The following is a 27,908-nucleotide window of genomic DNA, read 5'->3' as shown; positions in this document are numbered from 1 at the left end:
ATGCAGAGCTTTTTTATTTTTAAATTTTTTTTTAATTCTTTATTGTCTTAGGATGAATATTTAAACAGCACTCTTCAATCTTGCTTCAAAATGTCCCTGTGCACATCTTCTCACAAGGAGTTTCCTCAGTTGCTTCCACTTCAGGATATTGGATGCAATAAAACAGAAATTAAAAATTCACCTGCTGGTGTCATGTCTCCAGTTCCTTACAGCTGCAATCAGTCCACGCTGACAGCAGAACACAGTCCACTCTACATTCCCTCATCTTTCATGGAAAACAGGCACGAATACTCCACAATGGCATTCTGCAGCCCTGCTATGGTCAATTACAACATTGCCAGCAACTTTGGGGACGCAGAGGGCGTGACTGCGAGGCAAACCTCCAGCCCCAGTGCGCTGTGGTCTGCTCCTGGCCACCTGTCCCCTCTGACCCTGCACCGCCAGTCCTCGCTGCTGTATGCAGAGCAGCCCAAGAGCCTGTGGTGCGAGGCACGCCCGATGGAGCCAGTGCTGCCCGGGAGCAGGTCAGTGCTGCTTCTTGCTTTAAAACTTGCCTGAGTAGTGTTTACAGGTTCCTTAGCTCAAGTCTTTTCTTTTTACATTTGAATTAAAGTGTTGGTCCCGCTGAAAAACAAAACGATGCAAAAAAAAAAACCTCCACTAGACAAATCAGTCAGGGTATGTGTGTGTTGTTTGTTTGTTTGTTTTTAATGTAACTTCTGAAATGAGGGGTTTTTTTTCAATCTCTCCTTACTATACACCAACACAGAGCATTACAAATAGCTTCCGTGTGGGAGCAGTTTACATTGTGTAAAAAAAAAGTCCAAGACAGCTAGGTACTATTTTGTGTAACAAAATTAATTTTGCTCTGGCAGATTAAGTCCTTTGAGTGAAAGAGGGAAATGCTAATTCTTTTTGCCTCTTCATGCAATATTGTTTGAGTTCATTTTTACCCAGATTTTTTTTTTTTTTTTTTTTTTTTACTGCTTCTAATAGATGTGAAGGCTTTTTGTTAACTTGAAATTCAAGGGAAATGTTTTATTTGCTTTTTGGTTTTAGTATAAGCAGTCACAGGACGCTCACACTAAAGTATAGCAGCATGCAGGATGTTAAAAGGGGGCTGCTGCTGAAAAAGCCTGACTTTATTTCTTGCTGCTGTTCCCATCTGACTTTGTAAAGTTGTTGTGAAGAGCAGAGTCACAGGCTAAATTTTCAGCTGACAAGAAAGTCTGTTTGCAAAAGCACATTCTTGTTCTGCACATTTATTCATATTGCAAACCCAAATCAGCGTCTGGATCATCAGCTGATGAAATTGCTCCATTCTTGGGCACAACACTGGTTGGATGGATAAAAGCTCAGGGTCTGCAGGTGCTGTTCCTGCTTCAGCAGCTGTATGTTCATTCATAGGCCTCCTTATTTAACTTCAGCAGTCATTTGGAGTATGAAAAATAGTGTGTCCTGGTAACAGTTTTAGTTCAATGGTTAATAAAGGATTTGTGCTATTTTTAAGACTACCCACACTCCTTCTGCAATGGGTGGGCTTTATGGAGTGCAAATGTGCTTTCAGTGTAGGTGTGTGGATTGGGAAAGACTCTTTGGGTAGCACTTACATACAGAAGAATTCCCCAAGCAGCTTTGATGTGAATAGGGGTAATCCAAACTCTTCCCACTTTGGTTAAGTTTCCAAAACTTTGACAGCCCTGGGAAGGTTAGGGTTTGAAGCTGTCCAGATGTTGGGACAGCAGCTGGAATAAGCCAGGAGTTAGAGCACCCTGTCTGATGCTCTGCACTGCCCACTTTACAACAGACAGAAGGGAAACCAAACCTGTCCCACTGGAGTTTAAATAAATAAGTCATCAGCTATTTGTATGGATATATAAGGATTATTGCTCATGCAGCTGATGATGACCTAACTTAAAGAGAATCAAGAAATTCTGGAGTATATCCTCTTCTTCACAGAATGGTTTGAATTGAAAGGTGTCTTAAAGACCATCTAGTTCCAACCCCTCTGCCATGGAAAGGGACACCTTCTCCTAGACCAGGTTGCTCAGAGTAGAAGGATGACCAGGAGAAAATCAGTGATTTATTACTTTAAGTGAAGTCTTAATTCCTTTTTAGAAAGGTAGAATTTCTATATAGAAACCACCATCATAAAATAGAGAGGAGTACTAGGAGGTGTAAAGTGATAAATCTTTCACCATGTGGTCCACGGTGGCCACCAGGGTACATCCCCTGTTTTCCTGCATCCTTTGGTGCAGGAGCATGGTGAGCATCCATCCAACCTCTTCCAGCTCACCGGCAGGACCTGGCAGCTCATTCCTGTGCTGAGCATCCTGGGGTGGCCCAGTCCTGCAGCAGCTGGGACGTGCTCTCTACCCACGTGTGGGGCTGCCCTCTGTGGATTGCCCTGTGTGTGGAAATGCTGAGTGCTGGGATATGGGATGTTTACCTGGAGGCCCTGACTGTTTGCAGGGTCTGTAGCACTCACAGACAGCGGTGACAAACTGATGGGGTTTGAGGCTGCAGCTGTCGCCGACGAGCGGCTCTGATGCTGCTTGGCCCGCAGCAGGAATTTGCTCCAGATGGTTCTGCTGCGTGCAGGCTGTTTGCCACAAGCCTGAGGAAGCATTGCAGCTTGCTTGTGTGCAGGGTGGCTGTTGCTAAACTTCTAGGCAAGGGAAGAAAAAGTGCTTTTTAAATACACTTGGCATGACTGGGAGGTAAAAACTGACACTCCTCACCGAGATGTTGTGGTGTGTGGTTTTTTCTTTATTTTCATCCATAATCTCAGTGCTTTATCAAGGGCATTGTTTTCCACAGTGTATCTATCAGTCACAGAGAGGCTCTCCAGCTGATTTTGAGCCTCTTCTGACCCTCACAATTGGATAACATTTCCCAAGTAAAGCTTTAAATATACCTCTTTTACTAATGTGAAACACCAAATCACTTTTGCTTCCAAATACAGGGGAATAGGAAGGAATAGGAATGCTCTTCCTTCCTTTCATTAACAGCATTTTGGGCATGTGTGATACAGCCCCTTTACTCTTGGGGAGAGTTCCCCCTCACTGGTGTTCCCAGCATGGCAGAGAGGGAAATAACTCAGTGATTCACCAAGACCTTAACGAGGTGTGTGTGTAGCCAAAGACTGAGCTTGTTAAATACTTACACTCCTCTGCCTTGCTGTGTTTGAATGAATTAACATTAAAAAAAAAATCTTTGTAACTTAATTGTACAACAAATATCTTAATTTTTCTGCTTTGAAACTTGCTCCAAGAAGCACCTTTTCCTCCTTTCCAAAATTTTTTACCAGGAAATTGGAGCACTTTCTCCTCAAAAACTTATCAACTTGATGATTTTCAGTTGGCATGTGGGTGTATTTGTCCTTACCTCCTGTCAGGAAACCAGCACAAAATCCACTTTTAATATATTAGTTAAAGCCTCTTTGACAGCACTTTCAGCATGTTTCCACTATTCTGTTTAAACTTGCCCTTGTTCTGTAGAAGTCATAAACCATGCTACCTGCTGTCTTACCCAACTGATTTTTCTTCTCCTCCCTAATCCTTCTGGAAGGTTGGATGAGGAAAATTCTAGAGTTCCTAAGTTCTGCCTCTATGCTTAAGTTTATACCTGTAAGTTGGCTACACACCATTCCTTTTCTCAAACTCTGAGCTGCTCAGAGTTTGCACATTACACTATTTTCTCTCTCTCTAGAAATTGTATTGACCCTGAAAGCACAATGTGCAAAACCCACCAAAAAATGAGGTCCATTTAAAAGGATACAATGGATGTACTTCCTGTACCTAAACCCAATGTTACTGATAATCTAAGCTCCTTTCCTCTTGTGTTTGGATCTTGGTGTCAGGAATAGGCTGTTTATTCATGGTTTTTCCTGTTTTAATTTTAATCCCTTCATGAAGAATAGTTCCTGTATGTTGGAGTTATTTGCAACACTTCAGGGATGTCTATATCTAACTAATTTATATAGAGCAATAATTTCTTTAACACATGGAAGTATTTTATTAATTGTGTTTCTTCATTCTTCTTGCACTGAGGCTTCTTTTTGTTTAGCATTAGGGTGATCAATGTGGGCTGTCACCTTGAACACAAAACTTTGCCTGACATCATGAGCTGATCTTGTAGGCTGAGATTCACCTCAGTTATTTGTCTCCAGAATGTCATTGAATGAATTAAGCCTCATGTAAAGGATGAAGCTCTTGAGAATGGATGTGTGTTGTAATTTTGCCTTACTAACAGGACAAAGCAACTGCAGCTCTGTTCATTGTAGCATTTATAATGTCAGTCTGGGCTGTCTGAGTTCTCCTTTTCCACATGAAGCTCCCAAGAGGCAAAATCCACTTGATTCACAAATTCCTGGACTTGCACATTTCCAATAATTCCTCAAGACCCATCAGCATTCCATATGATTTTTCCCAGGGTTCATGTGATTGATTCAGCAGCAGTCCAGTTTTATGCCTAAATCTTTCTAGTGTGTCATTATTGGGATCAGACTATATGCTTTAAATTATCTTATCAGAAAAGGCTTAGCAGTGTTTCACACTATCCTGTGTTCAGGAACGTGAAGACTCTAGAGAGAGAGAATAGAAGACAATGGAAAGTTATGAAACTCTTTGCAGTGCAGTTTAAATTTTTCCTCTTTTATAACAGATGTTTTTCTCTTCTATCAGAGAAACGTTAAAAAGAAAAACTAATGACAATGACTGTACAAGCCCATTTGCAAATAATCCTGGCTCAAAAAAGGATGCCCACTTCTGTGCAGTGTGCAGTGACTATGCTTCAGGATACCACTATGGGGTCTGGTCCTGCGAAGGCTGCAAAGCATTTTTTAAAAGAAGCATTCAAGGTAGGACAAAAAAGTTTTGATAACCTGCTTAAATAAATTGTTTCATGTGACTAGGGGCTGCAGCAGTTGACCTAGTAATGAGCTGGTCTGAAATCCTGGTGTTTGGTGCTCCATGCTGAAAATAGAGCAACACATGATTTGGCTGTTTTATCTCTTGGCTCTGATGTTATCAAGATCTGGAAATATTACAGAGTGAGCAATTGATTTCTTCAGAGAAGAGGTGGAATGCATAGCACAGTGAGGCCCTGCAGCACAGGCATGGCTGGGATGGCACTGCAGACCTGTGAATCTGATGGGAGTTTGTGGCCCAGCTTAGTAGTAATTGAGAATTAGTTGTCATAGGCACAGTAAGAGTAGGCAATTATCTGGAGACTTTTCTTGCTCAGAGCTCTTCCTGACACGAGTCTATTGCCTGGAGCTGTTGAGTCATAGTGTATAATATCTACACACTATGGAGGATGGAAAAATATGTGTAGCATGTATCATGTGCTGACCTGATTATCATTAATGCTCAGCCCTCCACTCCTCAGAGCCTGCACTGCAGTATCTCTTATTCTCCCAGTCTCTCTATCTAAGACTTCCACTTCCATGTTTAAATTCTTAAATATTTGCTATTTAGTTCAAGTTTGCTGCGTGGCTGCAGTGTGAAGTAACTGCGGGGCTCCACATTTGCTGTCACAGCCAGTGGAAGTCACTCAGGCACTGCACTGCAGCTTTGGGGCACTTAGTTTCTCTAACCTTGGCCTAGTTATCCTGATCTTTGGTTTCATCTTGGGTCTTTTGGTGGAAAGTAATTTCTATTGACATTGGCTGCTACACATGGATACCAATGCAGAAAATCCTGCTGCTGTTTGATCTTTAATGTTCCTCTTCTTCTTCTGCCTGCAGAGCCTTTAGGAATCTTTTCTTTTTGCTCAGCATGGCAGAGATGGTGCCACTAGCAGAATCAAATTTAATTCAGAACTTGTTTTGCCTTTTCCATTAATTGTGCAAATTCTGCAGACATTTCTGCAGCAATTTCTACAAGCTGGTGCAAGTACTTTGGATTTCTAAAATAATTGAAGAGAGCTTTGTGTCCAGTTTGTCACAAATGGAGACTGAATTTGATCTCAAGGTGTTTTCTGTCAAGTCAATGCTTTGCTTGCTCTGTGTTGCTCACATGTACTTGGGCCACCAGCAAGTTACCCACTGTGGTCTTTTGTACACGTCAGTGTACCCTGTCAGGTAATGGTGTTTGTAATTCAAATGAAAGAATAAAAAAAGGCAAATAAAATAAAATCAGTTCTTGGCATAAAACCCTTATCAAGCACTCAGTTGCAGTGGTTGTTATGTGGGATATTGTGTATTAAAATAAAAGGCTTCTAGGCCTGCCATAGACCAAAATGTTGGCCTTACTAATAAAATTAAAATTAGAAGTATGACTAAGCAACTGTGTGTGGTCTCCTTGGCTTGTCTGAGTTTGTAGTGCAGTCTGTCCACATCACTGAACATCTGCCTGCAAGTTAAATTATCCCAAGGCCACAAGAGTTTTAAATCACTTTATATTCCTGTGTGCAACAGAGAGCTTTCTTCTCCTGTCCCTCCATGTTGTGTGAAGAGTGATAAACAGTAATTTGTTTTTCAGTCACATCTGCCAGTAACAAATGGGACAAACTGTAATGTGATCTCTTCTTTTTAAAATTGTCAGTTCAAAAATTCAAGGTTAAAATTATTCTAATTTTGCATGGCAATAGTCACAATGGTTCAGTTAAATAATTACTCTTGGGGACATGAACTCTTGGATTTTTGCCAAGTGAAAAAAAAAATCACTCTAGTAGCTGTATTTTTGCCTGATCTTATTCTTGGTTGGGGAAAAAAAAAAAAAACAAACCAATTTAAAAAGCCACCTGGGAAAAAAGATATTTAGAAAAGTAAATGAGCGAATATTTTTTGCATCCTTTTGTAATTGCTGCAAGAGATAGTTCCACTATTTGGCAGGAGATGATTCAACTGGATTTACACCAGGAGCGTACCCAAGTCCAGTTTACAGTAATAAACCTTTGGACCAGATTATTGATTAATGAGATACAGTAACGTAAAGGGGTTGGTGGGAACGAGGTGATATGGGAAAGAATGAGAACAAAAGAGGCTGCTGTGAAAACTGATGAAACTAAGATAAACAGTTGTCCAGAATATCTAAAACTTGCACCCTCTACTTGTGTTTTTCTTTGTAGTTGCAGGATGCAGTATTTCATACCAGTCTGCTTTTATCTTGGCCCTTTTTTTTTTTTTTTTTTTTTTCTGTTAACTTTGGTCCAGGGTCAATCCTCCAAAGGCTTCTTCATTCCTGGAACTCAGCACATCAGAGTTCAGTAAATAGAGCTGTAGTTTACTTAAATCTTTGCAGGACTGAAGCTGCTCTTTTCAATTCTGCTGGGGAAAAAAAAAAAAAAAAAAAAAAAAAAAATCTGGTATCTGCCAGCTATAGACTCCCAATATACAGTAAGAAATTGGAAGCTGGGAACAAATTTCCACAAGAGTGTCTGTTCCATTTTCAAAAAATTAGTTGGTTTGAGAAGGTGCTTGGTTATCTGACAGTCACCACTATAAAGCTGAGTAATGCTGTCTGGTTAAGTTTGAGGCCACAGGCTGATGTTTAAAATATAGGACAAATAAGCATTTTTGCATCAGTTGAATTAATGGAGCTTAGATATATGCAAACAAAAAAGCTGAGTTGTTTAAAGTTGAGAATGTTCCTGATTTGGGAAATGACCAAGATGGCTGGAAATGTTAAATTTTCCCTTCTTGCCCTGCTGCAGGACACAACGATTACATCTGCCCCGCCACCAATCAGTGCACAATAGACAAAAACCGGCGCAAGAGCTGCCAGGCGTGCCGGCTGCGGAAATGCTACGAAGTGGGGATGATGAAATGTGGTGAGTTTGGCATGGCTGCGTTCTGAGCTGGGGTTTTGCTTTGTTGGTTTTTTTCTTCCCTTCAGCCAATTCTGTATCTTGTTTCCCTTGGAATCCTGAGAAGCCCCAACAACTAAAGCAAGGTTTTCTAGGAAGGAATTAACTGATTCTTAAAGCTGAAGAAGACTTGTTATTTTCAGACCTGTGGGAAGGGGCAAGGTGTAGGTTAAGAGTGAAAACCATATAAGCTCTGCAGAAGTTTGGGGATACAAGTTACTTTCATGCCATGCAGAATGGGAAATCAAGAGCTGCTGCTTCCAGAACCTTCCAGAGCCAGTCTTTGCTCATGTGAGGTAAAGGAGCCTGTGCTGTGCTCTGCTGCTTGGATGCACTGCAGGAGCAGCAGCTGTGTCACATCGAAGCAGTAGTTAATTAACCCAGCATTCCACCTCTGATGGTGGCAAGAGTGGGTGCCTCAGGAGAAGTGTAGGAATGAGAGCAGCACCTATGTGGAACTACTCTCAGCTTCCAAAAATTACTGGTTGGGGACGTCAGTAGAATGATAGATTGTCCATTGTCCTTCTTTTTAACCCTATAAAGGCTTAGCATCTACGACATTCCTCAGCAGCTTGGCCACCCGTCCTGGGGGGAACCAGCTCTCTGGCTAGCAGGCTCTTGTGGGGGGCTTTGGTGAGGCAGTGAGGGGAAGGCATTGGAGGACAGTTCCTTTTTTTGAACAAGCTGTCTCGTGGATGATGCCCCCTGGTTCTTCCACCAAAAGAAATAGTGAACCACCACTGTTTGTCATGCACCACTCAGAATTATTCAGCTTTTTCTTTTATACCTGTCTTGTACTTCCAGCAATGTGACTTCAATGCAGTTGATCATTTATAGATGATGTTTTAAAGGTTACTTTTAAGAAAATAAATTATTTGAGAAATGTTTCAATCTAATGTATGCCTACAGTCAAGTTTTGCTGTTTCTTATAGATTCCCCAATGTATGTAACAGAAACAGGCTGGGAAAATAACCCATAAGAACACAGGAGTGGACAGGAGAAGGTCCCTGTGCTTGGCTCTCCATGGTTTGCAGGCGTGTATCTTGTTTCATCCCATTTAATGCAGATACCTATTTCTGTTTCAAAACTAGACAGTGTTTTCATCCTCCCAGAGCTTTGATCTGCAGACTGTTTGCAAAATATGACTTCTTGCATTAGCAACATTGTTTAGAATTTCAGCCTGCATTTATTGCTGAACAATTAATGTCCATTTTTTCTAGCAACAACATTGTCTTTTAGCATAGAGGCTCCTCTTCTCTTTGTTGTTAATGGCCTGGTTTTGTTTAAGGACTGCATCATATCCATTCACAACCTTTGTTTTAGTTGAATAAATAAAACAAGAAAACTTCTCCTCTTGCAAAATAGAAAAGTAGATGAATCTGGAAATCATCAGGGTAGCTTGTCCCTCCACCTGCTCCAGGCAGAGATAACCCAATTTGCACTTGGATGCCCAGAACCATGGACAGCATTCTGGTGACTCTCCTCACTGCAGTAGCACTGATACATTTCTGTTGCTGCAGGAGCTCTCATCTGCTCACATCCCAGGATCCTATTTGCCTTTTTCAAGGTAACATCATGCTGGCAGTTCATAATCACACCATGATCTGTTATGACTGCAGTCTCCCCGTTCATTTCTAGCTGACAACTCCCAGAGTAGAACTGAAATTTCAGCTGTTCCTTGTATTATTTTTGTACTCCTCAAGTACATTTAGCTTCTTCTGCTCAAGTCAGATGATTATTTCTGTGTGAAGCTCCTGTCTTTTCCTGCAACAATGGTGCATCTCAGCTTTATTGGTGTTTGGTCTTACCTCTAGGAAGGAAAGCTTTATGCCTGCAAGTAAGATTGCTTTCAAAATCTTACTTTCTGAATGGTGCCACTGTCTTTTGGTGATTTGTATGACTCAGAATTTTGCTCAAAGTTTTTCCAAGCCCCAGTTTCTATAAAGCCCCAGTTCTGGAGTTGGAAAGGTGTGGTAAAGATTGATTCCATAATGATATTATAAGGTAGACCTCCACAATGCTTGCCTAATATGAATCCTTTTATTCTAGCTGTCCAGAAAGTCCTGATGTGTGATTAGACCTCATAGGCACTGTGGTATTACAAGCAATAAATTATAGTATTCACTTATGTCCTAACCTGTATTCCCTTGAATCTTGTCACATATTCATGAACATGTTTTTCTACAATAATGATTTTCGGCAGGACGTTGATGACTATGCCAGACAAAAAGAAAAAAGACATTGAAACGATAACTGAAAAAAAAAGCTAACTGTATTTTTAAATGATTGTTTTTTAAATAGTAGCTTTAAATAAAGCTTGAAATTCTCGAGAATTTAATTTGTGAGTCTGAACAATTTATTTTCAGAAAAAAAGAACATAAAAATTACTCAGAACTGTCTGAGTCTCCTGATGAGTTAAGTGGCACCTGTGAGTAATGCTGGTGTGTGGACTCATGGTGACAGACATTTAAACCAGATAGATTTTAAGACAGTATTTCCTGCATGAAACGTAAATGCCATTCCCTGCAGACCAGAGCGATTATATCTCAGACATTTTTACACAAGAACTGTGCTTTAATAAAAACTTTTTATTGTAGAAAGCCATAAAAGAGAACACTTTGTTTTTAATGATGGCTTTTCTGCATCTCTGTTCCTTTCTGAGGTCAGTTAGTGAAAGGATTGGTTCACGTCTGCTAAAGCCCTGGATGGGATGGAATGGTTTGTGAGTGCATTTTTGCTCAGTGGAGACTTGTGTCCAGCAGAAGTGATAAAAGAAGTTCGATTGCCACTTTGTAGTTTGAGAGCTCTTCATAAAATCTTGTCACCATTCCCATCATACCTTTAAATCCTCGCTTTGCATATTAGCAATAGACAACTCGAGAGAAAACACACACTTAGGAACTTGTTTAAAACAAGTTTATGTGCCCAAATATGATTAAGCAGTACAGGCCACCTTCCATACAGTAGGAGATGGTAGAAAAGTGTTGCTCTACAGCTTCTTGATCTGAAATTCTCTTGGATGCCATTGCCTTCAGAAATGTTAAGAGGTCAGCCCAACAAGCCACAGGTGTTTTGGTGGAGGCCAGCTTGGGGTGCCTTGTATTAAGGTGAAACTGGATTTTCTTATGAAATATACCATCATTGCCAAAAGCACAAGGGTCGTAGACATTGCATCTGCCAATTCCTCTGCAGGAAATCTATGTTCCCTGCTGTTCCAACAAGGAAGCTACTGCTAAAGTTTGGCAGTAGGACTCCTAACAGTGGTAGAAAAATAATTAACAAAAAATTGCACTGTCATCAGGAACAAAAGTAACAGAAAAACTGCAGTAAACTCTGCCCAGAAAACTCTGAATAAAACAGACCAGGATAGAACTGATCTTCCCTTGGAACTTTCTGGTGTTTACCTGGGGAGCTGAAATGGACTTGGACTATTTGTCAAAGGCAGTGAAGAAGAGGGGAGTTGCTTCATCGCTTTTCACTCTTGGAGCATCTATGCCCTGCTTTGCTTTTGGTTTGCTTCCTGAGGCTCAAATAGACTTTCTTTCACAAGGAGTTTTCAGTTTCCCTGACTTTTATTTCCCTCCTCTGCACTGCTCCTGTATCTTTTTCCCCATGTGTCAGTTCTCAACATGTTGAAATTGTTCCAAAGGTAAAGCTCTTTTCAGCCCTGATTGAGGAGGCTGAGAGGCCACACTCAAGTGATGGAGAGATGCTGCTCTTGAATCCTGGCATCATTTGACAAGTTTGCAGGAAGGAAAACAGATTTCTCTGTGGGCTGGTTCAGGATTTGGCCCTTTCTCCTGTGTGTGGCTGCTGTTTGCAGTTGAAATACTGTAAAGTACTTTTCACACAGAAAATAAGTTGGGACAAAATGTTTCAAGACATTCTCTGGACATCAGATGTATTAATTGAATTTCAGCTTTTGTAGCAACCACTATAATTTCAGCTCACGTTCTCATGTGCACACAGGCAGACAGCAGCTCCTTTGTCAGTGGCTCTACTCTTGAGAATTCAATTTGAGAGTCTGCTCTGGAGTATGTGTTTGCGTTTGCTTTGAAAGATGATTGGAGTGATAATGATTTACCAATATGTACTGGAGCAGGTTTAAGCTCACACACTTTCAAAAACTGATTAGAAAATATCCAATGGTAGAATCTGCTGTTGCTACAGAACTGGTTAGTTATGTGAGCCATTGCCAGGCACCAAAATCAGTATGAAGGGCAACATGCCATGTGATTGCCCACCATATCAGACAGCATTTGTGATTTTCAGGGAATTTGCAAAGCTTCAAAAATAGTGTTTCACTGCCAGTAATACCTGCTGTGGCTAAGCAAACAACAGGCTCATTTTAATGACTTTTTTTTCAATGTGCCTTACTTCTTATTTCTTGGGGTCATTTAACCACAGTCTATGGTGCTGTAGCTCAAGGTCTTGCCCTTGGTCCAGCATTCTCAGCTGAATACAGCAATTTTCTTGCACAAAATAGCTCTAAATAAGGAGAATGTGGTAGGAAGAATGAGGGATTTGATCATTTTGCACTTCTGCAATTGCCTGCGTTACCTTTATAGGAATGAATATTAGATATATTAAGAACAGGGAGTTTGTAGTAAAGTCAAAGATGGCCCCTAATCTGGGAAGCTGTATTTTATTTCTCTGCCTTTACATACATTGATCCACGTCTCTGTATCTACTTAAGCAAAACATGAGGCTGGTCGATAATTATTTATAACATATACTTTTATAAACAGTTATACATGTCTGTTGTTTGCTTATATATGTATATATATGTAAAATTTCTTAGTCCTGCCTAAACTTTGGATTTGAATAGAAAGAAAAGAAGCTCCTTTACATTGTTGAAAGCTGTTGTTTTAATTGGAAAGACTGGTGTTTTCTGCTGTGTCAGCTGACTAGAAAAGAATTAATAAATGATATCTCTTTTAAGTATCTTTTATGCACACTGCTTGGTGATTCAGCCTACTTCTGCTTTGGCAATATATGGTGAATAAAAAATACTGCAAATAACTCAGAATTGCTTTGGTTGGGTTTTTTCCCCACCTTGTTTTAGTCATCAGTTATATTTTCTTTAGTAGCAAGTTTTTTATGTGGAAATGTAATACTCCTAGTCTCGCTTTCTGCACTGGTAATGTTATTATAGAAACTTGGTATATGTTTTAAATGGAGCATATTTTATATAATAGGAATTGGTTATATAATAAATTTGATTCAGTTAAATAACCTAAAATAATTTAAAGGGGTTTGCTAGTTCCCAGTAAGAACCCTCCACAAGTCTTGAGACCTTTAATACACTCAAAGTCATAACCTGATTGAATTATCTTTAGATGGAGCACTGAGTACAGCTGTGCAGATGGAAATGGTTCAAGATTTTGTCAATTAGAACAGAATGCTGACGTTCTTTTTAAATTTGATTTCTTTGATATTCATTAAAGTATCTGCTCAATTATCTGTGTGTTTATATTTTCTCTATATTTATATAAGCTTAAATTTATATTTATAAGCTACAAAATGTTATTTAAAGATCTTTACAACACTTAATTGGAAAGGATAACTCAGATAATGCATTCACAGAGCATTTGGTATTTTTGGATAGCCCAAGAAAATTTTTACTCTATTCTGCCCATAGCTTTTATTCCCTTTGCTATTTTTCTTGTTCTGTATTTCAAGGTGCCCCTGGGAAATGTGCTTCAGCTTTGTAAATAGTGAAAACAATGTGCTTTCTTTCTTTGTGGTTATGGTCTCTCCCATGCTGTGGAGATCAGGGCCACGCAGCTCTGTAGGCAGAGCACCCTGGCACCTGGGCATCTCCTCAGCTGTCCTCTCATTCCAGTTGCCTATTTCACTCTCAGCCTTTACTTTTTGTCTTCCCTGATGGATAATGCATACTTTCTGTGCATTACATGATTTCACAACAGTCTGCAGCCCGCTGTGCTGTTCTAGTATTTTTTGGAAGCTAACAAACCACTGCAAGGTTTTCCTCTTGACCTTTGTGCATTAGTCAAGAAATGAGGCTTAGCAGAGAGTTCACTACATTATCCAGGTGTCTTTGTAGAAAATAGTCTATGCCTTGGTGGCCTTTGACTCATTTCAGGAAGGATTTGCCCAGACTGATGGTGGAAGAAATTGCTTTGTTACTTCTGTAGTTCTGCAAGGAACATTTTTTTTGGGTATTTTCATCAAGTATCATTCTCGTGCCCTGTCTGTCTCTGCTGGTATGTTGCCTTCCCTTAGCTGCTATTCATCTGCTCTGGCAACTTCTAGCTAGTTGCCATTTGGCTAAGCATTTGGTTCTACAAATTATTTATTTCCTTCAATCCATTATTTGTGCAAATATCCTGTCTGCACTCAGCCCATTTCATCATACCCACATCCCTTTCAAAGCTGCAAAACCATCCTTTCTCCAAATGGTGCAGGCCTTAAGCTGGACTTGCAGCTGAAAAATACTTCCAGTTCCAAAGGGCCTGTCCCACTTGGGTGGCTGTGCCCGAGGTCTGTTCATCGAACCAGCTTTGCCTATTGGTCTTCTCCAATCTCTTGGATTTCCAAGAGAAAAGGGAAAGTGTGTTCTCCAATATTCAGAACTTCTTTAATGAGAGCTTCTTTAACTTTCTCCTGCATCCAACATGGTTTACTGAAGTGAGTGAGAGCTATGAAAGATCTACATCCTAAAAGTCCTGGAATACTCTGTTGGTCCTTATTCAATCAAGTTGTTCCTGACTGGCCTTAGCATTCACCCCTCCCACAGACTGAGCCAAATGCTGTTTGACAGCTGCTGAAGATGTGACAGGACTGTGACCTGAAAAGCCACCTCCACCTGAGGTTCCTCTGCCACATGTGCCTGAGAGTCTGCATTCATCCAGCAACTTATTTAGCAAGACAAAACCTTGTCAACAGTAGCTGATATTAATTTTTTGTGCCCCCACTGCCCTATTTTTAATTTGGCTTATGTTTGGACCTCTTTGCTAGCTGAAGTAGAGCTATAGCTGAGTATTTTATGAATGTTATGGTTTTGGAGAAGCTTTTAGACTCTTTCCTTGGAAGCTATGCAAAACTAGGTAACAGTGATGCTACCAATAACACTGACCAAGAATTGAACAATGTTTAGATATGTCAGAATGAATAATTAATTTAATCTGGGAATGTAAAGGACTGCTCTTTGCAACAGAAATAGCCTTCTGCAGACAAAACTCCACACAGGGTGTGGAGTTGTAGATATCTGAATTCCCTTTAGAGAAACTCCTGCTGGGTTTTTGGGGCATGGGGAGAAAATGAGTTGAATCTTGTGAATCCCTGGCTGAGCATCCAGCTAACTCTGAGGCCCAGCTGTGCTTGTTCCTGAGGCATTTAATCTGTAACATAGCCCAGACTTTCAAGTCTTTTATTTCCCCCGTTTACATATAAAGCAAAATTTACAGTCAGCTATCTTTATTTGCCTTTAAAGACCTGATTTATATCTTTGTGCTGTCAATGGGAGTTTTCCACCAGACTTTTAAACCGAGTTAACCGAGGTTCAAAACCAAACATTTTTAAACTTTATTTTTGTCTAGCAGAATAAACAAAACCCCTCAGCTGAAGTCAGCGGGGACAAAGTTAAATCCGTGCTGAACATCCTAGAAACTTAACGTTCAGTATTGCAGCATCCAATATTGAAGCGTTTTCCTCCTTCTCCCCAAACATTTGGGTTCACGTAAGGGAGGAAAAATCTGTGGGAAAAACTCTCCAATGCAGCTACGTGCCTCTCGTGGCAGGCTCGAGAAGAGAACGCTGCGGGTACCGAATCCTGCGGAGCCACCGCAACGCCGAGGACCGCGCGCATTGCCTGGGCAGAGCCAAGAGGTACAACGAGGCGGCCACGCGGGTGAAGGAGATCCTGCTGAGCGCCGTCAGCCCCGAGCAGTTCGTGCTGACCCTGCTGGAGGCAGAGCCGCCCCACGTGCTGGTCAGCCGGCCCAGCAAACCCTTCACCGAGGCCTCCATGATGATGTCCCTGACCAAACTGGCGGACAAAGAGCTGGTGCACATGATCGGCTGGGCCAAGAAGATTCCTGGTGAGAAATTCAGGCTTGTTCTCCTTTGTTTCGGTCCATGGTTTTAGCCGGCAGCGTGTCCTTCTCTGCTCTGCGGTGACAGAACAGCGCAGTCAGTGCATGGTGTACAAGTCAAGCTTCCTATCCTGCTGAGTAATGGAGAGTTTATTGTTCTCAGTAATTAACCTGGATGTTTTTGATTTAGACTCAATATAACCCATAACTTGCTGTTTGTTCTTACTCAAATACTTGTTCATTTTGCTACAAAGCAGAGGTGGTGTTGTAGGTAATTTCTACCTCAGCTACAAATACCTGATTAAGCTAATTTAGAAGGTTCATTTAACACCAAATTCTTTCCTTGAGTCCTGATAGAAGGTTTCTAGTAGTTGGTGAAAATTGAACAGTGTCCAACTCCTGGGTGTCTGCAATCGATTCATTAGACAGAGCTGCTACAGAAAAACATCAGGGGAGCTCAGTATTGATTTCAGATTTATCATGTGCACTGCTTCAAAACAAGTCAGTAAGGGCTTTTTTGGTTGTTGGCAACACCCAGAACATGCACTGCAGTACGACTACCTGTGTCAGTGCCTGAAATGTCTCCAGTGTCTCCATGGCATCATGCCAATGAGCCATTTAAATTCTCCCAAACCAGAAATGGTGAACATTTGCAGTTCCTTCTACATGAAGTACTCATGAGTAAAACAGTCAGAATAAAAACTAAAAGTGAGCTGAAAGCATGGAATAATTGGTACCCATAGCAGTATGGAGCTTGATCCTGAGCTTCAGATAGAATGCACTGCTGGGGGCCAGCACTCCATGGATCCTCTCCTGGATTTTGTGCTGAAGGATTCAGGGTGTGCTGGTGTGTTCCCTGCCCTTGTCCTGGCGTGCACTGTAAAGAGCTGCTGGAAAACACTCATGGGAAGACATGACAGGAACCCTTCCCTCCAGAAACACAGTGTGTGCACAGTGCAGGAAGCAAACTTGGAGGAGAATATTTCATGTAATCCTTAAATTAGGAATTTAGCCATCAGGGAAGCACATCCTCCTTCAGGTCTAGGTGGAGTGGCCGATGTGCTTCCAGCTCCAGCTGCTGAACACATCTCCTGGGGCAGAGCACTCTCACACAGTGTTGGAGGGTCCAGGTGTGATGGTTTTGGGGTGTGCAGATTCCAGGCCAGCTACTGGGGAGGAGATGTTTGCACCCTAGAGCATCTCAAACCACGCTGGACGTCTACAAAGTGATGATAGTTTTGCTGTTAATGTGGGATGTTTAAAAACTGAGAGCCCAAATCCTTTAGACTTATTTTTCGTAGCTTAAGGAACTCCAAAAATAACTGTGAAGTAAGTAACCATAAGGGGTTAAATGGTATCTATTGTTATAATTGATTGTCTAATCATAAAAATGTGATTAAAAGGTGCCATTTCAGAGGACTCCACTTAGTTATGTTTATCTGGTAGGAAGTGAATTGTGAAGGAAAATCAGTCTTAGAAAATTATCTCATTTTAACCAGTATTTCAGTGGTAAAAAACCCCAACCCAACATTTTCTATTTTCTGATTATTATTAATTTCTATTTTTTAACTCTAAGACTTTTTTTTTTTAGAAAAACAAACCCAGAAACCCAAGCCATCCACCAATTAAGATTAATTATTTTCATTTTTTACAAGATCAGTTTCCAAACCAACCTGAATTTTGGCATCAGTCACTTTTAGTTTATTTTCAACATATGTCAGAAAGAAAAACTTTTTCTTGGCAGTAAGAAAACTGTATGAAAAAAAACCATTGAAGCAATCAAACCCCTTCAAAACAGTTCTTGGGAATGCTGACACTTTGTTGTCTCTGTTTGTTTTTTCTGATCACTCCTGTTACAGAGAAGAGAAATAAACAGCATTTTAGAGCAATGCCAAAAATAGCTGTGATGTTTAATGTGCACCCAATTATAAGTGACACTGCCATATTACATGGCAGTTGGACCATTCACTTCAATGTGGATTGATTTTTTTTTGGTTTTCTTTAAAAAGCTGTGATGAAAAGCTCAGGTCATGGAATTTTATTTTTCAAAAACTCTTGCCTGAAGGTAATCATGCCCATCCCTGCCTGGTTCCTGGAGGTAATGTCTTAGGAAAATATAGAGAGTTCTTGACTAATGGCCCAGTGAGTAGTAATTGTACTTTCTGAAAAGCTGAATATTTGCTTTTGTGTACCTAGGTTTGAAGTCCATTTTCATCTCTAAGTTATTATTGGATATTATTCTGACACTCACTGGAGGTGAAAAAAAAATCCTTATTGTATTAACAGTAACTAAATAGGAAAAAAGCATGTTTATATTTGTGAAATTTTCATGTTTAATATTTAATGACAGTCTTTTCTTATGAATTTTACTTTGTGGCTGTATTTTTGTTCTGGAATTTCAGCCTAATGGAGTATTTTTTTTTTTTTTTTTTTTTTTGCTCAGTCAAATAGAAGCTGACATCTGGATTTTTTTCCTTCTGAATTCCAAGTATTTTAATTCTTGGTTGTCAGGCAGCAGAACACAGCTTCTATAGTTGCCTTTTGCTTTGCTGACCTAGTCTAAAAGTGTTTACATGGTTCATTGCTGAACCTGTATTGCAAATCAATAAGATGTTGTCACAATATCGAAATTGGATTCATTATGCAGCCCAGTGTGTTGCTGGCCAGAGCAGTGTGTCTTTTCCTAGTTTTTACACATCCAGCACAAGGTTTTTTTTTCTTCTGTCTTAGCAATTTATAATTAAATGATAAGGAATAGACCCAACAATCTAAGGGATGTGTAACACAGAGAAAAATTATTAGTTTACTGTAGTCTGGAGGAAAGTAAGTGGGGCTCCTGAGGCTGCAGTGAAAGCTGTGGTGGTTGTTTGCTGTCCTGCACCTTTGGAGCATGAGATTGTTAGGAAAAAGAGAATTAGAGTCCTTCTAACAGCTGTGCTAAATGGCCATAGCTCCTACTGCTGCCACTGATAATGCAAATTTAGCAGATGACATCCATGACAAATCTGGATTTTCAAGAACCTGTAGATTGAACCCTGGGACATGGTCTGACATCTCACTCAACTGAGAGTTTTCGAACCTGATAATTCCTTGTTTATGCTAGAGAAATCAGTACATGGCAGTGTAAATGTTTATTTAAATATACGCTGAAATGTCTTCAGGCTGTTGTTTCCCAGGAAACTGGCACTGTCAGTTTTTGTACTATTTCACACTTCCGTGAATATCTTCCTAAAAGCAGTTTTAAATGACGAGAGTGTGTGGCAGATAATCTGTTGTTGGCCATGTGTTCTGTAGTAAATTCTGTGATGGTGGAACCCAGGAGGGAAGGTAGCACTCCTAGGCTCCTGTTTACCCTTCCTATAAAACCAGAGGCAAGGCTGTGCCAGCTTTGAAAAGCAGCACGTGCAGTGATGATAAAGTTGAGCTTTGCCCAGTTCATGTCAGCCCCTGGCTGTCACTGACTGTCTTCCAGCTGAGCAGTGTAATAAGATTAAAATGCATGAAGCATTTGTATGAATTACTGACAGAGAGATTCTTTGGCAGCCCTAACGTCCTGTGTGTGTTTTAAAACCTCAACAACCGGGAAGAACTTCAGGAAACCAGTCTGCCGTGGCCAGGCTGTACAGATTTGTCACCATGCAGTGTCAGAGGTGCCAGCTCATCTGAAAGTGGAGCACCTTTGCCAAGGGCCCAAGCTAAAGAAGCTCAGCTTTGAAAACTGTGGCCTGATCTTGGTTTTGATCACTGAGCAGCTCTTCATCATATCTGTGTTTTCCTCCTGGATTGAACTGTCTGTTTTCCCATCAATGTTTTGAAAATTTACACTTCTGATCTTTGGGTTTGAAGTGTATGAATTTTATTTCTCCTATTTTTTCATTTGACTTCTAGGCATTATTTTTTCCCCAGTCATAATTTTTTTTTTTTTTTGCAGGGGAAGAGAAAAGGTGGGCTGTGACTATGTCTGCCTTCTGGCTGTGCTTCAGTGTTATCTGAGGCCTTGCTAAAAGTTCTAGAGAGAAATTAATCATAGAATCATGGAACGAGTAGGGTTGGAAGGGACTTTAAAGATCACCTTGTTCCAACCCCCTGACATGTGCAGGGGCACCTTCCCCTAGACCAGGTTGCTCAGAGCCCCATCCAACCTGGCCCTAAACACTCCCAGGAATGGGGCATCCACAGCTTTTCTGGGCAATCTGTGCCAGTGCCTCACCCTCGCAATATTTCTTCAAACATCTCTCCTCTTCTAGCATGAGAACATAAAGCAGGTGACTCTGCAGTCATTTGAGTTTCACCAACTGTATGGGACTAATTGCACTAAAACACCACTCTGCTTTATTCCAAATATTTTGTAGATGATGATAGTTGCCAATATTTTGGTTCCTATTTGAAATGGCAGCCTGCCACTTTGGATGTCAGTGCTTCCTTATCATCATATAGTTCTTTCTGGCTTTTTTTTTTGTTTCTCATATGCTCATTTTTCTTTATCAAAACAGAGTATTTAACAAGTTGATTTATTTTATGCTATTTGCATCACTTTAGGCTTCATTGATCTCAGCCTCTATGACCAAGTAAGGCTCTTGGAGAGCTGCTGGATGGAAGTTCTAATGATTGGTTTGATGTGGAGGTCGATTGACCATCCTGGAAAACTGATTTTTGCACCAGACCTTGTATTAGACAGGTAAGAGGAATGAATTTCTTGAGAACACTTCATATTAGCATGTTTGAAGGTGGGGTGAATTGTAAGAGGAAGAGGATTAAACATGGCAGACATTAATAATATTTCATCTAACAATATCATTTACTTGCAGCTGTAACAATCATGTCCTAAGGTTCCACATCCTTACAGGGGCTCAAGGAATGCTAAGGTGTAAAAGCATTGTTGAACTTGCAAATTCCTGATCTCCTGTAGCACTGAGTGTGAAGTTTCTTTGCATTTTTTCACATCTTTTGGTGGTTTTGCTCCCTTTGTTCCAGGTCTCTAGATGCTGAAATTGTCCATACAGCAACACAAGACACTGCATTGTCCATTTGTCCCTACATCCCTCATTAAAAAGAAGATATATTTTAATTATTATTTTTAATTTAATTTTAATTATTTATTTAATTATCGGCAATTTAAAAAATATTTTTAATAGGTTCCTGCCTGTTTTATTCCTGCCACTACAGCAGACTTTATAGTCAGCTATAATAGTGAACACTGGAGCACTAGCTGAGGGGGATTTAAAGATCCCTACCTTGCTGTTGGATACTAAGAATATTTTTTCAAGGTACAGCAGGGTGTTTTCAAGTGTAAAGATTATTTTTTCATAGCATCATGTACCAGGAAGGAAGAATATGGATTAAGTAAGGATGTTTTTTTACAGAACCGTAGAAGGATTTGACCTGAGCTTCACATTGGTAAAAAGTCAGGGAAGCAATCTACTCTCTTAGGTAGTTTTAAAATATCTTTTAGTTTTCCAGCCTGGGAGAATTCAGATTTGCACCACTTCTGTGACTTGCAATCAGTAATTATCATTGTAGATAGGCAAAATAGGCTAATAAGAAAAAAAATATAAAATAGAGGAAATAAATATTATTTGCTCATATAAAATTCAATGCAAGGACATGCTGCACTGTTCAGTGCAATGAGCAGAATTTGATGAAAATGTATGATACATTTAATTGCTCAAGAGTTAATATGTGCTGAATAGAGTAAGAATATTTGATGCATTTCTTCATTTCCTCAAGACACGGCACAGTGGGAGCTTACAAGTGTCTGGGTATGCTGTAATTTTATTCAGGACATCCTTATATGAACCTGGTCTGTAACTTGTTATTTTAGTTGAACTTAGAATCCTAGAATGGTTTGGGTTGGAAGGGACCTTAAAGATCATCTCATTCCACCACCCTGCCATGGGCAGGGACACCTTCCACAGACCAGATTGCTCAGAGCCCCATCCAGCCTGAACATTTCCAGGGATGGAGCATCCACAGCTTCTCTGGGCAACCTGTGCCGGGGCCTCACTCCCTCACAGTCAAGAATTTCTTCCTAATCTCTAATCTAAACCTATTCTCTTTCCACTTGAAGCCATTCCCTCTTCTCCTGTCCCTCCAGGCCCTTGTCCAAAGCCCCTCTCCAGCTCTCTTGGAGCCCTTTTGGACACTGGAAGGGGCTCTGAGGTCTCCCTGGAGCCTTCAGATACCTTTCATATGTAATATTTGCAGACAATATTTCCCTGAACCTCTGTCCTTCTTTTGAATCTGGCAGCTGTCTGTCCTTCTCTAAAGCTTATTATTTTTCTTTGCTACGAGAAACACAGGAAACTGGGCAATAAAAAATACTTTTTGCAAGCACAACCTGCTGGCCTATGTGGTGTTACCTGTATGTTCCTACCTCCAGCCTGAAGGCTCAGCACCTTTCTTTTGGGATCCAGTAAATTTATTTTATTCTGCACTGCTGTGCTTAAATCTGTCTCATCTTAGAAACATTTCAGAGAAAAAAAATCTCCCTTTTACAAAGAGGATAAGGAGCCTCCCTTTGAATACTGTTGTTGTAGAGCTTAATCACTTTTTTAGTCCAGTACATCTAAAACAAAACTAACAAAAAACTGGAACAGCAACCTCAGTAGTTTGAGATTGCCACTGCTGAATTTTAAACAAATAGGAATGACTTGTTTGGGGTGTTTTTCAGATCTGAAAATAGGACCACTTCCCACCAAAACCCCACATACCTTTCCATACCTTCCCAGAAAAAAGTGCCAGGAGATAGGGACAAGAGTTGTTTTATTCTTTAAAAATGTCTTGTTATTCCAAGCAACTTATTTTAGGAAGTCATTCTTTTTGACCAAGTCCTGAGGCCTCCATTAGGTACAAACATTATTATTGGTTGTGGGTAACTCCTTATGAAACAAATCTGGAAAATTATTCAAGGTGGTACTGTGCCCTGCACTACAGGATTTCAAACTGATTATCCAGAATTATACAGGCTGAGAGGATACAGAAATATGATCACACTTTTGGCCAATCCTGCTTGCACTTTAATGAGAAAATCAGTTTCTTATAAATGCTGACCTTTCATACCAGTGTAATTTTCAATTTAGATTTCATGATAGAACCTTTTAAATTCTCCCAAAGATGAGATAAAATAGGCCTCCTGCAGCCTCCTTCATGCTTTGACTTTTATTTGTCTGAGTCAGTTTCTTAATTCTACTTTTTTTTTTGGTAACATGTTGAATGTGTTTCCATAGGGATGAGGGGAAATGTGTAGAGGGAATTTTGGAGATCTTTGATATGCTCCTGGCCATGACCTCGAGGTTCCGAGAGCTGAAACTGCAGCACAAGGAGTATCTGTGTGTCAAGGCAATGATCCTCCTCAATTCCAGTGAGTATGTGCTTGCCTCTAATACTCACCAAACTGCACCTTTCATTTTGAGGGTGGCTGGGAGAGCAGCCTCAAAAAACCCAAATGTCAAATGATAAAAAACTGTTGGAAGAGAATAATAGGAAAGGACTTGTCTCTGATAGATTGTAAAGATTTTTGCTCAGGAAACTTCTCAGCTGTATAATTTGCTGTATTTAGGAGCTGTGTCCTGTTCTAAGAACTGCATGAAAGACCCCAAGTTCTGATAGCTTCTCACAAGGTGGGGCTCATGGCTCAGGCTGTGGATCTGTCCTTTTGGATGGGAAATTTTGCTCCTATCTCTGTGGATCCCAGTCATGTGTAAAGTTGCTGTACAGTCCTACAAACCTGTCCTTAATTCTAGTAATTCTAGTAATACTAGTTACTCAGCTGAGTGATGATTAATGGAGCTTAAATGTTCCTATTTAATGGTAATGAGCTGGTTAGAAATGATTGGAAGTACTCAACAGTTCTGCAGGATGTTTCAGGACAGGAGCTTTGCTTTGCAGCCTCTCACACTAGGTGTGGTTTTGCTAGTTTAGGGTAGCCTGCAGTAAAAATTTTTTTTCCCCAGAACATTTCATAGTCAATATTGACCAAAAAAAAAAAAAAAAAAAATCCCCCAACAAAATAGCAGCTAAGCTATTTACATCTACTGCTTTCAGCAAGAAGCTGCTGCATAATTCCTAGTCCAGTACTGAAGGGGAGCAGTCCAGCTGCAATCCCACTTGTCTGCCAACTTGTTTGAGTTGGAGTGTTGATCTGCTGGAGGGTGGGAGGGCTCTGCAGAGGGATCTAGACAGGCTGGACTGATGGGTCAGGACCAACAGCATGAGGTGCAACAGGACCAAGTGCTGGGTCCTGCAGTTTGGCCACAAAAACCTCCTGCAGTGACACAGGCTGGGGGAACAGTGGTTGGAAAGCCATGGTAATGAGAGGAAATGGCTTCAAGCTGCACCAGGAGTGTTTAGATTGGATATTAGGAACATTTCTTCACCAAAGGGGTGGTCAGGCACTGGAACAGGTTGTCCAGGCAAGTGGTGGAGTCACCATCCCTGGAGGGATTTAAAGGATGTGTCAATGTGGCACTTGGGGATGGGCTTTAGTGATGGCCTTGGTACTGCTGGGTCAAAGGTTGGACTTGACCTTAAAGGTGTTTCCAACCTAAATGATTCTATGGTTCTGTGGACACCACTGTTTCAACAGACAACAAAAGCTGGGGTTTTCTTCCTAAAATATCCACCAAAAAAGAGAAAAAATTGTCAAAAAACGCCAACCAAGCTCCACATTCATCACCCATATTTTTTTCAAAGTTCGTATCTCAAAAGACTGGTCCATTCTCTTCTTCTGTTCTCCTTTCTTGACAAAATTAATAATTTGTCCATAATTTTCAAGGTGTTCTGGAGCTCTGTCCTTCCATAGGTATCTCTGAAGGGACTGTTGAGATTTTTTCTTTCCTTTGTCCCAGGTCTCCTCTACTTTATCAGTGATTTACTGTGTGCTTACAGATTTTCTTAGTGATGATTTTTTTTTCCTTGTCCATACCCCCAAACATTTTCTATTTCTTTCCTTCTTTTTTTTTTTTAGATTTTATTTTTGTGGGGGTTTTGTTGTTGTTGTTGTTTGGTTTTTTTTTTCTTTTTTAGCTTTTTTGGGGGGGAGGTTGTTTTTGTTTTTGGGTTTTTATTTGGGGGGGGGGGTTGTTTGTTTGTTTGGAGTTTTTTGGTTTTTTGTTTTTGTTTTTTTGTTTTTGCTGACTTTCAAGGTTTCTCACTGCAGACATTTGCTGTTATTTTGACAACCTTAGTGATCTGTAGTGAGACCATGACCAGCTGGGTCACTCTGAGCAGTGCAATTGACATGTTCTCCTCCTTCCCTACTATATACACAGGGAAAAAGGGTGTTTTTCAACAAGAAGGGATTAGAACAAGCATAATATTGTAGTTCATAATAATTCAAAAAAGAAGGTACAGGGAAAAAAACCCTAGAGAAGGGAGAGCATGTCATGACCTGGCTGGAGGGTCTATGTGCAACAAGTCTTGGGAGGATTTGGGAGAATTGCTCACTTTGCAAATGATGGGGCCATCAAATTCAAGCTTGATGTGGCATATGGAGCATCATTTGTACAGTCTTGAGGGGTGTGTCAGGGCATGTATGTTCTCTAATTGTGTTGAAATATTACATTTAAAAAAAAAAAATCTACAGTCCTAGCTTTTTTTTCTTCCTCACTAGCAGTAAATATTTCTTCCTCTTCTCTGGTTAGGCATGTTCCCCTTGTCAGCAGAGGAACCTGAAAGCAACAGGAAGCTGCACCACCTGCTCAACGTGGTCACAGAGGCTTTGGTGTGGGTTATTGCCAAGAGTGGGATCCCCTCACAGCAGCAGACAACTCGCCTGGCCAATTTGCTGATGCTCCTCTCCCACGTCAGACACGCCAGGTACAGTTTGCAGAGTGTGTGTAACACTTGTGTTATGTTACTGTTTGTTTACTACAGCAAAAAAGAGGTGGCTGGAACTCCAGAGCACTCCTGGGGGAATGCTGGTGCTGCTCTGCACCTCTGTCACTGTGAGGCTTTCCCTCCTAGAACAAAACAGGCAGTAAACTCAAGTGCTTGCTGGCACTCAAGGACGTGATGATATTAAAATGCTGACTTAACCTTATTACATCAAATTATTCATTATGTGTCTGCTTGAAATGTTTAACAATAACAAAAATAGAGCCTTGCAGAAAAACACCCCATCCAGCCATCAAACCCCTTCTATTCAAAAGGAAAATCTGTTCCAGAACTGATCTGCAGTGTGGGCTTTGGTAGAGCAAAGTGGATTTTGGGGGCCATGTTTTTCCCACACCAAATTTGTTGTCTTTTACATGGAGCCACAGAGTTTTTACCAAATGATTCATGCTACAGCAATGTCAGGCTCCTGTTTTTTCCATGGCAAGTGGCTCCAGTTCCTGGGCCTCCTTGAGAGGTCCACCCTATGCTTGTAGTACTGCAGACTGAAATGAGGATCCCACAAAGAGAGGTTTAGATTTTCAATGTGTTTGTCTTTTTAAATTATTACCCAGAGTCCAGCTGTTGACTAAACTGTCTCATGGCTTGACTTTGGACTGTGTGTCCAGGGAAGATGTCCTGGGACCAGGCTGGAGCACACAAAGCAAGGCTGGGCACATCTCTAGGGACACTGAAAAGGGGATGGCCACCTTTGCAATAAGCTGCCTGGGAGGGCAAAGGGCAGCAGCAGGGACCTGATGGTGCTGAAAGACAGCTTTTAACAGTCAGTTTGTGAACTGGGGGTGAGTTTGAGAGCTGGCCTTGCAATAGCTCCAACACCAGCCAGAGCTGAACCTGTCTCATGGCTCTGATCTCTGCCATCACCTGGATTGTGCTCTGTGATGTGACTCCACATCACAGCTTTGCAGAAGCTGTTCTAGCATTCTGTGAACAAACATCACGAATCTCTGGGAAATTTTTGTATTTTCTCATTAAGCCAAGATCCTTTATGCTGTGTCTCCCTCAGCCAAAGTCTGGAGGCTGCTTGTTGTGTCCTGTCTCCTTTAGGTTGCTTGGTGATGGTCAGCTAATTAGCCTTTGTTCTGGAAATAATTGAGAGCTGGGTGTGGGAGAAGGGCTGCAATTTCTTCTTGCCCATTAACATGTAACTCTTGAACTGTAGCAGAGCCTCGTTTATCTGGGAGCACTGCCCCCCTCCCAGCCCAGCTCACCAGCTCAGCTGTGTGCTGGCTGGCTGCTGCTAGTTCCACTGGGATAGATTTGGAGTTGAGCAAGCACCCTTAGATCTCAACCCCAAACCCCTGAGTGCATCTGGAGTATAAATATGTGTGACTGCAATGGCAATAGCCATTTTCAGTCCAAACCATGATACAGCACTGAGTGTTCAAGCCAGCAAGGTGTCATTGTATGTTAGTGCATGACAGAAAGATTATTTTAAAGTCTGCAGTCACCTGCAAGATAATCTCACTGGACATGCAGAGAGTAAACAAAGTGTTTGAAATTAGCTGGGTAATTAGTCTTCCTACTCAGCCAGGTGGGAGAGGTAAGTAGTCTTTAGTAAACTGCATGTAGTAAATCCACCTATTGCATGAAGGTTCAGTATGGGGCCTCCCACCTTTACAGCATCCAAAAGGGTTTCCTTTCATTTCAATAGGGTCAGTACATCTGAATTATTTCCAGAAAGGGTTTCTGTGGTGTAAAACAAAACCTGCTTCTCTAAATAGTAGAACATTCAACCTTAAAGTATTGGGATGTTGTTACTGTTGGTAGTGAGTAAATGATCTCAGGGACCACAGCAGCTAAATCCTCTTAAATCCAAATTAAAAACAGGGACTCTCTTGAAACCATGGGCGTGTTTTTCTTCTCTGCGCTATTGGAACCAGACTGCTGAGTTATTTTCTGTTCTCCTGCACAGTAACAAGGGAATGGAGCATCTCCTGAGCATGAAGTGTAAAAACGTGGTGCCAGTGTATGACTTGCTGCTGGAGATGTTGAATGCTCACACCCTCCGAGGGCAGAGGAAGTCCCTGGCCACACACCCTGAGTTTGGCCCACTGGAGCAAATGGAGCCTGGAGACAGCCTGAGGAGTGGGGCACCCCAGTAATTGTGTCGAGACCTGGAAATGTGAGGCTTTTCCAGAGCTGTGG

General features: G+C 41.0%; 1 protein-coding gene across 1 annotated transcript; it reads left to right on the top strand.

Annotated features, from left to right (window-relative positions):
* The first annotated feature begins 57 nt into the window (after positions 1-57).
* Positions 58-27,865, top strand: ESR2 (estrogen receptor 2). The gene is made up of 8 exons (XM_053980452.1): positions 58-524; positions 4,686-4,861; positions 7,660-7,776; positions 15,576-15,875; positions 20,409-20,547; positions 23,096-23,229; positions 25,511-25,685; positions 27,676-27,865. The coding sequence occupies exons 1-8, from the start codon at positions 91-93 to the stop codon at positions 27,863-27,865; spliced, it is 1,665 nt and encodes a 554-aa protein (XP_053836427.1). The 5' UTR covers positions 58-90.
* The last annotated feature ends 43 nt before the right edge of the window (positions 27,866-27,908 follow it).

This window comes from Vidua macroura, chromosome 6 (assembly GCF_024509145.1).
Source record: "Vidua macroura isolate BioBank_ID:100142 chromosome 6, ASM2450914v1, whole genome shotgun sequence".
Classification (NCBI taxonomy): domain Eukaryota; kingdom Metazoa; phylum Chordata; class Aves; order Passeriformes; family Viduidae; genus Vidua; species Vidua macroura.
The sequence above is the reverse complement of the archived record's forward strand: the minus strand, read 5'-3'. Positions and strand labels throughout refer to the sequence as shown.